This window comes from Ursus maritimus, unplaced genomic scaffold (genome assembly GCF_017311325.1).
Source record: "Ursus maritimus isolate PB19 unplaced genomic scaffold, ASM1731132v1 scaffold_2, whole genome shotgun sequence".
Classification (NCBI taxonomy): domain Eukaryota; kingdom Metazoa; phylum Chordata; class Mammalia; order Carnivora; family Ursidae; genus Ursus; species Ursus maritimus.
The window spans coordinates 87,180,273-87,194,085 of NW_024424452.1; the positions used below are offsets into that span (position 1 = coordinate 87,180,273).

The 13,813-nt window shown below is 39.7% G+C and overlaps 2 protein-coding genes across 2 annotated transcripts in view; both read right to left on the minus strand.

Annotated features, from left to right (window-relative positions):
• The window catches only part of RGSL1 (regulator of G protein signaling like 1), a gene marked incomplete at its 5' end in the record, with an annotated part of 122,444 nt that overhangs the window by 71,667 nt on the left and 36,964 nt on the right, over positions 1-13,813 (minus strand). The window contains one exon of the mRNA XM_040634501.1: positions 2,076-2,158. Within this exon, the coding sequence (XP_040490435.1) occupies positions 2,076-2,158 (83 nt within the window). The remainder of the gene's footprint in view (positions 1-2,075; positions 2,159-13,813) is intronic.
• On the minus strand, positions 11,777-13,310 carry LOC103672429 (transmembrane epididymal protein 1-like). Its single transcript, XM_008701127.2, has one exon. The coding sequence runs from the start codon at positions 13,308-13,310 to the stop codon at positions 12,537-12,539; it is 774 nt and encodes a 257-aa protein (XP_008699349.2). The 3' UTR covers positions 11,777-12,536.

The following is a 13,813-nucleotide window of genomic DNA, read 5'->3' on the forward strand; positions in this document are numbered from 1 at the left end:
CCAAAATTGATAGATAATTCTATGTTACTGTCCTGGAGAAGAGACTGTGACCTAGGCAACCAGCTTTGAGACTAATTGGCAAGGGCTTCTATGTTTACAGGTATCTAAGCTTAGCAGTCTCACCATAGGCACCAACATGTCTCAAAGTATCCCCACATCATTTGTGATAAACTAGAGAGGCTGAAGCCCCAACTCCTGGCTGTACTCTTAGCACATTATGTCAGCTTGACCATCTCCCCAAGACTATCAGCCCCAAATTTTGTCAGTCTGAGGCCCTTACCTCTCTCCCCTTTGTCCTTGGTTATGAGATATAAAAGGAAGGCAATGGTACTGATTGTACCTTACAAATATCAGCCTGTGAAGGGGCTCAGTCCTTAGTGACCCCTCTCTGCTCTGCACTCAGGTTTTGACATGACAGCCCTGCCTGGCATGTGAAGTTGCCTTTATAAGATGTGTGGTAGAGCTATGGAGTCATGAGATTATGTAGGAGTAGTGCATGGAAGCAGTTTCACCATGTGACATTTGTACCACAGAGGGCATGAGGCTGATGTGGAAAACGTCTTGTATAGAGCCTCAAAACCTGGTCAGGTCCCAGAACTTCCCCAGACTTGCCATATGTTCTTAAGCAAGTCATTTAACTTCTGAGATCCACCTGTAAGAAGGGAATGGTGTCTATCCCTCCCCCCACCCCTGTTTTTTCCTCCTACCTCTTTATCCACATTTTTCCCCCATTTTCTTCCCCAGCCAATTGTCAAATATGTCGTCTTCTTTAAAGACTTGGCTTGTGTCACCTATTCATTGAAGTCTTTCCTGACCTACCAGGTAGAAGTGGCCTCTCCAGGTCTGATACACTTACACTCTTGCTGCCTTCTAGACACTCTTATCATGTCACCCAGCACCCTTTTTGTTTTCACCTTAAATATTACTCTTTCTCATTAGGTTGGGAATTGCTTGAGAACAGGGATGGCATCATTAGTATCTGCATCCCCAGTACCAAGTCCACTGGCTGGCACAAAGTAACTACCCAATAAATGTTTGTGAGGTAGTACAAAGTGTTTTTTCCCCAGTTGTATGAATTTTACTTTTTAATAGGTAGTGTTCCATGGAAAAGGACACACTGAGCCACAATTTATAAGGCACCAACCTTAAGATATAACCAAAAACTTAAACCAAAAAAGATATGGGATCAGTCTAGGTTTGGATCTAAGAATATTTTGATGTTTGAGATTTTAGTTGCACAGGCTAAGAAAATACATGTTTGGTTTCAGGCAACAGCTCAAAAAGTGCTAGGTGCCAAACACCTGGTAAGAAGAATAGAGCAAAATAAATAATCCAAGGTCCTTGTTCTGCAGGAATTCACAGTCTCACAATTAAGTGGGAGAAACACACCCATATAACACAAGAGGTCTGCAAAGTGCCAAGGGGCACAAAGGCAGGGAGAAATAAGTTCTGATTTAGGAGAAGATAGGAATTTCTCAAGAACAAGATTTAAGTAGAGATTTGAAAAATGGTTAAGACTTTGGTAGGTGGAGGGGTGCCTGGGTGGCTCAGTTGGTTAAGCGTCTGCCTTTGGCTCAGGTCATGATCCTGGGGTCCTGGGATCGAGCTCCACATGGGGCTCCCTGCTCAGCGGGAAGTTTACTTGTTCTTCTCCCTCTGCCCCTCCCCCTGCTCATGCTCTCCCTCTCTCTCTCTCAAATAAATAATAAAATCTTAAAAAAAAAAAAACTTTGGTAGGTGAAATTACAAAAACTAACAACACAGCCAAGAAGTGGTACAGAGGTGAGAGAATGCCAGGTGTACTCCATGAGGGTCAGTTGCTGTCACTACAGATCTGGGTACCAGTAGGGGGTGTGATGGGAAATAACTGAACAGGCAAAGGAAGCTGAGGATTTGGGATTTATCCGTAATGGAAAGCTCCCAGACATTTTAAAGGAGATTCTGGTTTTTATTTATTTGCTCAAATTTAAATAGTTTTGAGTTAGTAGCAGTTTGTTTTTTTAAACAATGTCCTCAGCTCAGTGAGATTCACTATTTGGCTGTTGATGAAACATTTGAATTCTGGGAATACTTACCGGAAGAGAGAGAAATGTGTTGAAAAAATCGGCAAAGATTTCATCCTCTAGCAGAATTATAAGATTTGTAGAACCGATTATCTCTACATGGGGAGAAAAAAAAATCCCTATGAACCAGGGTTGCATTCAGGATGAGAAAGCAAAGCAATAGAATGGATTATTTCACATGGCCAAATCTCAGCATTTGATGACCTTTAGGTCATCTATCTGGATTTTTTCCTGTCTCCAGGACTCTCCTCTGCGGTATCATTCTGCTTAAACACTCCCAGCTGTGGGGGAACTCACAACCTTACAGGGCTACCCATGCCATTTATGAAGAAATGAAATTGTTAGGAAGATTTTCCTACTGTAAACTGCCCTCTTTTATCTTCTTTCCACTTCTAGAAATTCTGCCCTCTGAAGCTCAACAGAATTCACATAAATCCTTGTAAAGGGGTCTATGCTCCCATATTTATAAAACCATCTCAACCATCTGTCCACCTCCAACCCCTCTGGCTGGTCAGTCACTAAGGAATTCTTCAGCCATTCCTCACATGGCCTCCTTTCTACCTGGGTCCTCCCGCTCTGGCTAGAGTGGCACCCACAACTCAAGTACCCTGCATGCTTCCCAGGGAAGAGCATAAGATGACTTTGTCCATATTGTAGGTTCTTATTAGTGTGGCCCAAAATGGGATTAGATATGGATGCTTTCACATTTAACTATTAACTCCACTATCCTTTATATATGCAGTCACTTTTCAGAAACCAAGGCAGGAATTTATATTTATTCCATTAGAATTTCAACTTGTTGATTTGGGCCCAACAAGAACTTTTTTGAATACTAATTTGGTCATGCAAAGTATTTATTACTCCTTTCAGGGTTGATATTGTGCAGTGGAAGTTAATCTGAGGAGATGAATGTTGAATGTCGCAAAGCCAAGCATAGAGACCATAGGTGGACTAGGTACTCCCTCAAAGTTTGCTCTAACTCACTGTGTATGCTCTTTAATGCCCAAGATTCAACTAGTGAATAACCCAGTCATTTATCAATGCCCAGAATTCTCCCATCATACCCAAAGATTATAATGAAAGACTTGTAAAACGAGCAACATAATTACTATATTAGTCCTATCTCTTAGTCTAGTTAAACATCTGGTGAGAATAGTGAGTGCCACTCACAATTGCTTGAGTGCAGTTATGATAATATAAGAAAACTAAACAGTCCCTCCCCTCCATCATTTTTCATGGTGATGGTAGTTATTATCTTTGTGTAATAGAAATAGGACCCCAGACAATCAAACACTATTGTAGTAGAGCTGATATCAGTTTTCGTTCTCTAGTTCTAAATATCCAGTGAGCTCTAGTTCTAAATATCCAGTGAGCTATGTAACATCTCTCCATGGACATCTACCAGCACTTCCATCTCAACATTTTCAAAGCTGATCTGATCATTTTGCTTCCCAACCTGATCTTTTCACTGTATTCCCAATCTCAATCACCAGAACCACCACTCTTCCAATTGTCTAAATCAGAATCCTGAAAATCATCTTTGACTATCCCTTTGTTCTATTTCTCTTCCTCAAAACACCCCCATATGCAATGGAGGATCATGTTATATGGTCTCTCATCCTACATACTTCTGGACTCTATCCTGTCCTCTCCATCCATTAAGTCACTGTCTTATTTCAGGTCCTATCATCTCTCACCTTGACTTTATGGCATCAGTTTCTTATAATGGTCTGCCTATCTTTCCACACTTTCCACACACTGCCACCACAGTCTTCTAATGTTGTTATTGTTAAAGCCCTTCAAGGACTACTCAATGTAGTCCAAAGCCTATAGATTCCTACAGAATCTAATGCTTCACTAGATCTGGCTTTTGGTTTGCCCACCAGCACCATCTCCTGTCGCACCATACCATGCATCCTCCTGTTTGCCAGCCAAGATATTGCTCTTTCCTGCACATTTTATATACTCTCACCTCCAATCTCCATATCTTTGTTCCTGCATTCTCATCATCTAAAATGTCCTCCCAACCCAACTGCTTTGCAAATCACTAGTCATCCATCAAGAACTGGTTTACATATAATCTTCTTGGTGAACCAAACATGGTAGAATCTACCACAATGGTAAAATCAATCATTACGCCCCCCCCCGCACCATTATTTACATCTCCCATTATTATAATTAACAAGTCACTGTTTTCTTCCATTGATGTATCATTTGTCTTCCTCAATAAACTGAGTTCTATGAGATGAAGAATTTTGTCTTTCCATCTTTCTTCCCCTAGGCACTGAAAGTGCTTACATAATATCTAAATTCTATAAAAGTTGAATGAATTGTTCTTTCAAGAGATCTTCAATCTTTTGAGCTTTTGTTCAATTGTTGGTTTGTCATTCATAGAGCCTTGCATGGATTATTTCATGAGATTATTGAGACAATCTGAATCCAGGAAAGTGGGGTTTGGCCAAAATTTCCCAATTGATTGTGTTCCATAGCTATACACACTATTGGTGACAAGGGGCTTGACTATGATAGAATTTGCCATTAATAAGACAGTCTTAATGGGGTATAGAAACAAGGCTTTCCACACCTTCCCCTTCCCTATCCTACTATGTCTTCATTCCTGTGTTTCCATTATCAATTATTCTGCCTTGAAACTTCCTAATAATTTGGCAGGTCTTCAACATTCATTCTGTACAATACTACTACTGATGTGGGAACAAAAGAAACCATTGGATAACCCCAAACCTCATGCTAGCCCTCCCTCTGGAGAAGACATGGCACATGAGAGCCCAATCTGCATTTTTCTTCCTTCTTCTTAGTTGGCTTGTTGTTTTATGTTTAGGGCTCTGTCCTATCCTCAAAGATCAGGTGGCATAAAGTGGGGGTGGGAGTTGGGGAGGAGAAGAGAAAAAGAAAACAAAGGGCATGAAACACAAAAGCCACATGTGGTTTAAGACTGGGCAGGTTTGCCTTACCTGGGGTGGGGGCTAAAAGCCTCAGAAACATCCCTTTTAGATACTCACCAGCATTGTTCATGTTGTCATGCTTTCCCTGCCACTGTGATTGATTAGGAGGCAGAATTTTAGCCCCCAGTCAACAGAACTCCACCCATTGTGAACATGCAGTGACACCTCCTCTAAGGGGTTCCAGATTCTATCAGGAAGTGCCCTATTTATTTCTGGTATAGGCCTCAATCTGAAGATAAGTCTTTGTTACCTGATCTCCTGGAATGTACCAGACTCTTCCTGTACTTAGGCTTTTAGTCCATACTATTTTGTGTGCACTGACAGGTTCTTTATAAATTGTTTTCCAATTACATAGATCCTGAGTTTTAGCTCTGTCTCTTTAACTCCACTCTATGCTTCAGGGAAGCAAGGATCTATTAATTTATTTCTGATGTGTCTTTTGTATCTAATATCTTTCTAGAAATTTAACAGGTACTCAGTGAATGTTTAATGACTTATCTTTCAGATAAGCTGGCAAATTCAACCAAATATCCAAGTGTGTTTTCTACCCTCTCTCTTTCTCAGATGGGTCCTCCTCTGGTTGGCTGCAGGTTACTTCATAATCCATTGGCTTGGAAAAGGAATAGAATAAACATTCGTTGAATACCTCCCATGAGTAAGAAGCTAAGCTAGGTATTTATACTTTGTTCTTATTCAATTCTTAACCCCATAAAACAGAGGTTATTACCTCCCTTCACTAAAAAATAGTAAGTACAACACAGATTTTACTCTGCCCATTTGATTCAAGAGCCCATGTTATTTCAAATATGCTAGTAAATCATACCTACTCTTCACATGAAAAATGCATTTGAATGGACTTAAAAATAAGCCCCTTGGACTTCCTCACAAGGATCTATTTTTCTGTATCACTCCTCTTAACACTTCTTGTGTGTATCCTTACATGTTTAAAACTTTCTTTCCTGCAGATGGTATAAAAGAGGTAAACCATATCTCCATATCTATATGGATTTGGGGCTGTTTTATTTAATGATGCATCCCAAACCCAGTTTCTGTCACATGGAAATGCTCAATAAATATTTATGAAGTGAATTTACATAAATAGGAGCCTATTTATAATTAATATTAAAATGAGCCATCACAGTGAAATATTGGGTCTCTCATTCAATTTTCAGTCCTGAGTGACACAGGAGCTTTTATGTAAAGAGAAAGCATTTTTGCCTGTTAGGAAGAACTTTTGCAATATTTTCGCAAGAAATTACTGTGAATCTCCGTCAGGCTCCTCCACTGTGAGCCTGCTTCTTCCTCTCCCACTCCCCTGCTTGTGTTCCCTCTCTCGCTGGCTGTCTCTATCTCTGTCAAATAAATAAATAAAATCTTAAAAAAAAAAAAAAAAAAGAAATTACTGTGAATCTCTTTCCTAATCTTTGCTAAAGAGATATGCTACCATTTCCAGGGTAAAGATACACTGGGGTAGAGGAGACAGCCAGAGCTTTGGGAAATCATTGCATTGTAGATCTGACCCAACACATAGCCACTAAGTATCAGAGCTGAGATGTGAACTCAAATCTATCTAATACAAAAATTTCCTGTATTTGCCTGACAATAATCATCTTGGGGCACTTTTAAAATATATGGACTTCTGAGCCCCACTCCTGCCCTTCTAAATTAGAGTTATCAGAGGAAGGACCTTGAAATGTACAAGTACCCCAGGTGATTCTTATTATCACACAAGTTGGGAGATATCTGATTCCCCTGACTTTTGGGAACTAGAAGGTCTTGAAGGGTCAGGGATGATGCATTTCAAGCCTGTAGCCAGTGATGTTGGCTTTTAGTCCTTGCCATTGTTAGAGTGACAACACTCCATTAAGTTGTTAATGACTCCAGTAGTTAGCCTCTTTGAACTGTGGGGAAGATGGTCAGTGATCAGGAGTAGAGAATGCCTGCACACAGCTTCACTGAAGACAAGTCTGAAAGTAAACTGTGTTAAGGAATGTGGGTTATCAGTGTTATATATGCCATTCTTTTAGGAAGAGACTGAAAAAAACATATATATATTTTTTGCCCAGGTTGTGATAGCTCTTTTCCAAAGGACATGATAAGCCAAGGAATAGATGAGATAATGTAAACCATCCAGAGCTTCACCCTGATCTCTCTCAAGATGCATGTGTGTGTGTGTGTGTGTGTGTGTGTGTATTACACTGACTAACAAATGAGGTAACTGATGATTGAAGAAATATGCTAGGCTACCAACTCATTTTGGAACACATAAAACATCAAGATATCATGAAACTCTTCACTTTAAAAATCAAAATCACTCTAAAAAAAAGAGTATCTGGTCTTTACATATACTAAAGAAAGCATAACACTTTTTCAAATGTAAATGATATATTATTGGTGGTTCATTATTAACATTCCTTCAAACTTCCAAAGTTCTTCTCTTTTATAGGACAACAAGGTTTTTTAGATATGACATGCTTCCCAACAATCCTAGAACTTTTCAAGTCTTTTAACCCTCTCTTGGGTATGACACTGAATGACTCTCTTCTCAGTAACTTTTGGCTAAATTATTAGGGCTTATAGGGGTGATGGTCTTTCATCTGAATATTCACTTCCTATGAGAAGAGAACCAGAGAAATGAAAGAATTGTTTAATAAGATAACGAAGTTCCCAACAGCCCTTCAGAGAAAGGGAATTCAAACCTCTTGTAGGCTGATGTTTTCAGTGGACAGTATGTCCAGGAGATATTGCTTGTCAAAATAATATCAACTAGTTTACAAAACCCTTGGAAGCTGAGTTTAGTGATTCAAGTAACCAGGATGGAGAGGATGAAGTCATCCGGAAAGGGACTTAAGAAAGGTTATTAAACAAATAGAAAGTTGGATGACAATAAATTGAAATAGCTGCCCCCTTGCGATCTGTTCTCTCAAACTGGCATCCTATTTTAACAGTAGGAAAATAAATCACAATAATTAGGAACTGGATGAACTCAGCTGAAAGAAACGGCATAGAGGAAGTAGTACTCCATGTCTCGTAGTGCCCATCAGTAGTAGGTGCTGATAATGTCTGTTCAGTTCAACTGAGAAATGGATGTGAAGGGAATATGGAAGCTTTAAGTCCTGCACAAATATAAAGACCTAAAAATTGTGACTGAGGAATGGGGACACTGAAAGAGGGTAAGGGAGAGGCAGAGCAAATAACATAGAGTCATTGTCCCAGTGTTAACTTACGAAAGCTTTAGATATAATTGATAGACAATAGACTTTTCCTAAGCAGAACTGTGCCTTCTGATTCAGAACTTTGTGTTCATTACTGCTCCTCCTTAGCTACCTAAGGAAAAGATACAGCATGTAGAATTTAGACCTTACTCCTAATTGTTGTTATCTTTGCTGATATAACAGATTTCAATCAAAGACTTCAGAATGGTGGTCAGTGCAATACATGTAAGTTTGAAAGTCAAAGGAGGTGCAATTTCATCCTACATAAAAAGTTCAAAATGCTATTGGTACATAATAGGTCTTGGTGCAATCTACAATAATACAGAAAGAGAATAAAAAAATGGAAAAGTCTTTCACCAAAATACCCTATTTAGCTAACAATTCATTTTAAAGAAAGATACAAGTTTCAAGAGTTACAAAAAATACAACCTTTTGTGACTGGTGATTAGTGAAGTCTTGGCCAAAGGAAAAAACAAAACAAAACAAAACAAAGAAACAAAAAAACCCAAGAAACTTCATGGATATGATCATACAAAGTGTTAGTCTTGGTCCTATATTCTTTGACCTAAAATATGTATAAGATTTCTGAGTTTTGGACAGAGAAGCCTCAAGAAGTTGGCAACAGTAATTGTATTCCTTTTGGTTGAGTGGGTAAATTTAAATTTTAAATTTCCTAATATGAAATGACTACGGAATTTTAACTAACAAAATGTGGAAATGGTATCTGTTTAGGAAAATTTGACTTATCAAATGCATGATTTTATTGAAAGATAATGAACAAATGATAACAATTTTAAATAATATTACATTTATAAATAATTTTATATGTCCAGTTAAAAAATTTAATAATTAGTATATTAAGTATATGCCTAATATATTAAATGTTGATTACAAGTAATTGCAACTATTTTTGTTGTTTTGGCACAATATTCCCCTTCAATTAGTAAGAGCCCATTAATAATCTTCTGCCTTCAAACTGAAAAGTAAATTATTAAACTTTTCATAAAACAATTTTGTGTGGCTCTTCCTTAGCCACCCGCACTAAGGGGCAGGAACTTGGTAGTTTTCTCTGTATCACTGGGCCATGAAATTCTGTCCCTGGAACTGCAAGCTTGTGTTTGCTGAGCTTTGGTGTCTGAGTGAATGAACATAGAAGACCTCAGAATTCCTGCCCTGAACTCCTCTAACTAACTCCTACTTATCCATCAAAACCCAGATCAGAATTAAACCAACATTTCATCTATGCTACACCTGTACTAGATACTTTAATTATTCATTCACCAATTATTTTTTGCATACCTATTATGTGATGAGCTAAACAAGAGCATTTTGATTATTTTATAAACTTGCTAAAAAACAGCAGCCATTTCAGCTCAAAGGGCATTGTACGCGTTTTGTTTTTTAAGATACACACATATCTATATACATATGCATAGATATCTGTGCATGTATATACCTTTATCCCTTATGTATCTATGTTTCCATGTATCTATCTACATATAGTATCTATTGTTTGAATTCTATGCTTATTCATGTCTACACGTCAAAGTTTAACAAGAAACAAACAGACCTTCATTACGTTTACCGGATGCCTGGATGACACTTGCTTATGTATTTTTTTGCCCTCCTCTTCATCCCTTCATTTCTTCTAAACTGATACTTCAACACCAAATGGAGACCAAGCGCCTTTTCCAGGCTCATGTAAAGATGATGCCCTCTGGTGGACAGTAGTGAAGATTACACCTTCCTCTCTACAACTCGGGTTTTTTTGTTGGTTCTTGGTTCTAAACTTATCTTCAGTTAGTTTTACATTCCAGTGTTTAGGATTACTTTCAGACTGCTCATACCGATTGCGATGTGGAGAGTACAGAAAGGCCCTTTCATCCGAACATAAGGTCTGTCCATTCTGCCATTCTATCAGGCCTCAGTAATAATTCTTTGTGGTTTTGTAGGACCCTGCTAATATTTACTATTTTACCTCAAAGGTACATATTGCAAGACATGATAATATTTAGAGGTATTAATTTACTACAAGAGATGAGTTCATCAGCATCTAACAGAAGCTCAAAAGTACTCAGAAATGGACAGATCTGTCAAGAGATGGTATCTCTTCAACTTCTATCTTTGTAGAGAGATAATATCTTGAAATATTAATATATTAATACTAGGCTTTGCTTTCCACCCTTGTAATAACTTTTCCCCCAATTAGTGACAGACATTGCCTCAAGATGAAGACTGATCGTAATTGTAAAAAAAGAACAGTCAATTTTTAGGTTAAAAAAATCCAAAATACGCTCTTAATACAAAAATAGGAGGGTGAGTGAAGTAGAAAACAGGGGTTTGCCATATCAGTAGGAAAGAATGTAGAGGAAAAACAGATTCCCTACTTTTCCAACCTCAGGCACTAGAGGAGGTTCAACTAGGATTCAGAAACGAAGAGCTGCAAAGCTAGGCAAGGCCTGAAAAATACCCACGGCTGTTGGGGAGAAACAAGGGGATGGGACCTAGTGGTAACAACCAGGAACAGGGCAGAATCTATAGGGAAAACTGCAGAGCTCCACTGGTCACCAGGACGGAGGAGAAGCACAGAAGTTGAACTTATGCCTGAGAAATATTTTATTTCCACCTCAGGGACCACTGCTCATCTCCAGTGGAGAGCAGCATTGTTACATGACTGGATATCCCACTGGTGCAAGGTGAAAGCCTTCCATGGAGAGTTGTTGCCTGCTGGTCACATGCATGCCATTCTGCATTTGGAGACATTGCTGACCACCAGGAATCACCTCCCCCTTTGCAGTAACTCAGAATGCTCACAAGCTCCTCAAACCACAGGGTAGAAAACCTTAACAACCAGACAAGAATTCACCCAGGTTACAACTTAACTTTTGAACAAGAAAATTAACAAGGAAGAGTAAGGCCAGAACCAAAGGAAACAGGTACATCTAGTTCTCCTGAGAACCAGAAGCAAAAGGGAAACTAGAAAGATGATGACCCCGTAGAATCCCTGCCCCAGCCTCACTCTGTCCTAAGCCTGGATATTATAACCACGACCAAGAGTAAGCGAAGCCTAACAGATTGTCCATATCCTGGGGACAGCAGGGAAAGAAGCAAGCAGAACAGTTGTCATAAAGACAGTCTTTTGCAAGTTGCCAAGAATTTAACTCTACCACTCAGAATTCCACCTCCTTCAACACCCAGGTATAGCATTATGTGACATAACTAGATGTCTGGCTATCATAAGCTAGTTTTTTAACCCTTTTGATTATTTAACCCTTTTAGATTATTGTCTATAAACCTACATGTAAGATAGTTATGAGGATTAAAAAGAAAATTTGGTGGAATAAATAAGCCATTGAATTTTACTACACATGAGAACCAGGAGTGGTTCCAGGTGAGTCTACTACTTGGAAATTGATTGAGGTGTGTGCAGAATAATGGGCTGATCTACCCAGGTAGAAGAATCTGACAGACTACATTTGAAGAGACTGATACATAAATTCTGGAAGCACATGGGCCCTTTTGTGCCCTCACTATGTGCAAGGGAGTTGCTTTGTTCTGCTAGACCCCACAGAGGAAATTGCCTTCAAGGAGAGCGGTGATATCATCATGGTATCACATATATCCAAGCTCATCAAACTATATACATTAAATATGTGCATTTGTTTGTAAATTAAGTATATCTCAATAAAGCTGAAAATAAAAGATCTCTTTGACAAATCATAATCTAAAGAAAGAATTTGACAATAGTTCTCTGAGCTCTTTATAGTTAAAATAACAGTTTAAATGTAGTATGGGTATTGAAGAGATCCAGAAAGAGAAAGGGTGAGGAGGTTGTTATTATGATGGGTAAATTATGATGATGTACTAAATGTAACTAGTGGTCAGTATTCTCTGGGGTGGGTGAGGATATTTATAAAAACCCAACAGCAAGATAGAGTACATTTATTTTCATATCCTCCCTCCTGGGAGGCATGTGAAGAGTACAGAGAGGAGAAAGGCAAGGACAACGCTTTGGCTGGAGTTGAGGAAAGGGAGGGGAGGTGGGGGAAATACTGGGGGAGCCAAGAGTGAAGGTCATTGTAACATGCCTCTCATGTTTCATTGGCCTGTCCTGGCACACTGCTCCACAAATGAGACTGAGAGAAGCCAGAAGGGGAGAGCAGTATGTCCATCCCAGCAGTCTGTTGCCTTGGTCATCTTCCGCTCTAACACCTCTACTTCCCGCAACTTCTCATCCAGGTGTTCCAGGATGTGCAGGTGACAGGAACCATTCTGGGCTTACCCAAGATCAGACATCAACAAATGTAACAATACCACAAAAAGGAGAAGCCATAGACCCAGATAATCAAAATGGCAGTGAAAGCCACATGCCAGCAGAAGAAGGTGGTGACAAATACAATGTTGTTTTTGTCATCATCCATCCATTTGTAGCCAGAAATTGGTTTGTACAGCATAAAGCCTATTTGAATCAGCCAAGAGCCTGTCATCATATAAAAAAAGGCCTTCATCACCCAAAGCTGCAGCATATCAGGAGCCCACAGCTCTGCGATCACCACCAGCACCAGCAGGAATATGGCCTGAGTAAGCAGGATGTGAGACTGCAGCTCCACACCTTCTGAGTCCTGCATGTGAGACACCATCAGAGGTAGAAACAGAAACATGCCCAGGGCTTGGGCACCTTGCTCCAGAGCAGCACACCTCTGGGGCAGCAAGTTCTGGCTCACCACATCCACACACCCGCTCAGGAAGAAGGCCATATATAGAGTGAGATGTTGCCACTGTTTGCGGTACAAAAAGTTTCTCTGATGATATATCTTGCTGATAAGTACAAACTGTCCATGTATGTTATGCAGCTCTTGGGCTGCTAAAATGAAGGCACTTAATATCTTCACCAGCCCCACATAGTATATTTGCTGCAGCCTTGCCCATCTTCCTTTGCTCCAGGGATGGCGTGGCAGATACTGGACAGGGTAGTTGCATATCAAGGCCCTGGAAACTAGTCGTGCATGATAAAGTCCATAGAAGAAGAGAGACAGCCCCGGGTACAGATGACCCTCAAAGCCTCCCATGGAACTGAAGGTAAAGATCTGACCAAAGGTAGAGGCAAGCAGCTCAGGAATGGTTGCCTCAGGTTCTAGAGTGTGGAGGGAGCTTCTGGAAGCCCACTTATATCTTCTCTCCAGCTCATTGCATCCACATACACAGGGGAAATGGTTTTGGAGGAAACCCAAATCTATGGCGGGGTGGGTGTCATGGTTTCCGTTCTGGTCTTCTGCTCTGGTTCATTGATAGCTAACCAACCATTGCCAAACAGTAAAATAAGCAGATGTCCAATGCCTGGACGTCTGTAGTTCTCAGAGATTATGGCAAGGACTCCCCTTGCCTCTTCTCCTACTTGTCCTTCACACTACTGCTACCTTCCTCACGTCCCAAATTCACAGAATGTAAGAAAGAACTGAGAGAAAGCATGGAGAGTATACAATGTAGGGCATATCCCTAATATTCCTCACATATAATCTCATCCAAGTACTAGGTACAAATGTATTCTCCTGGGTATAAGCAGTCTTAAGTA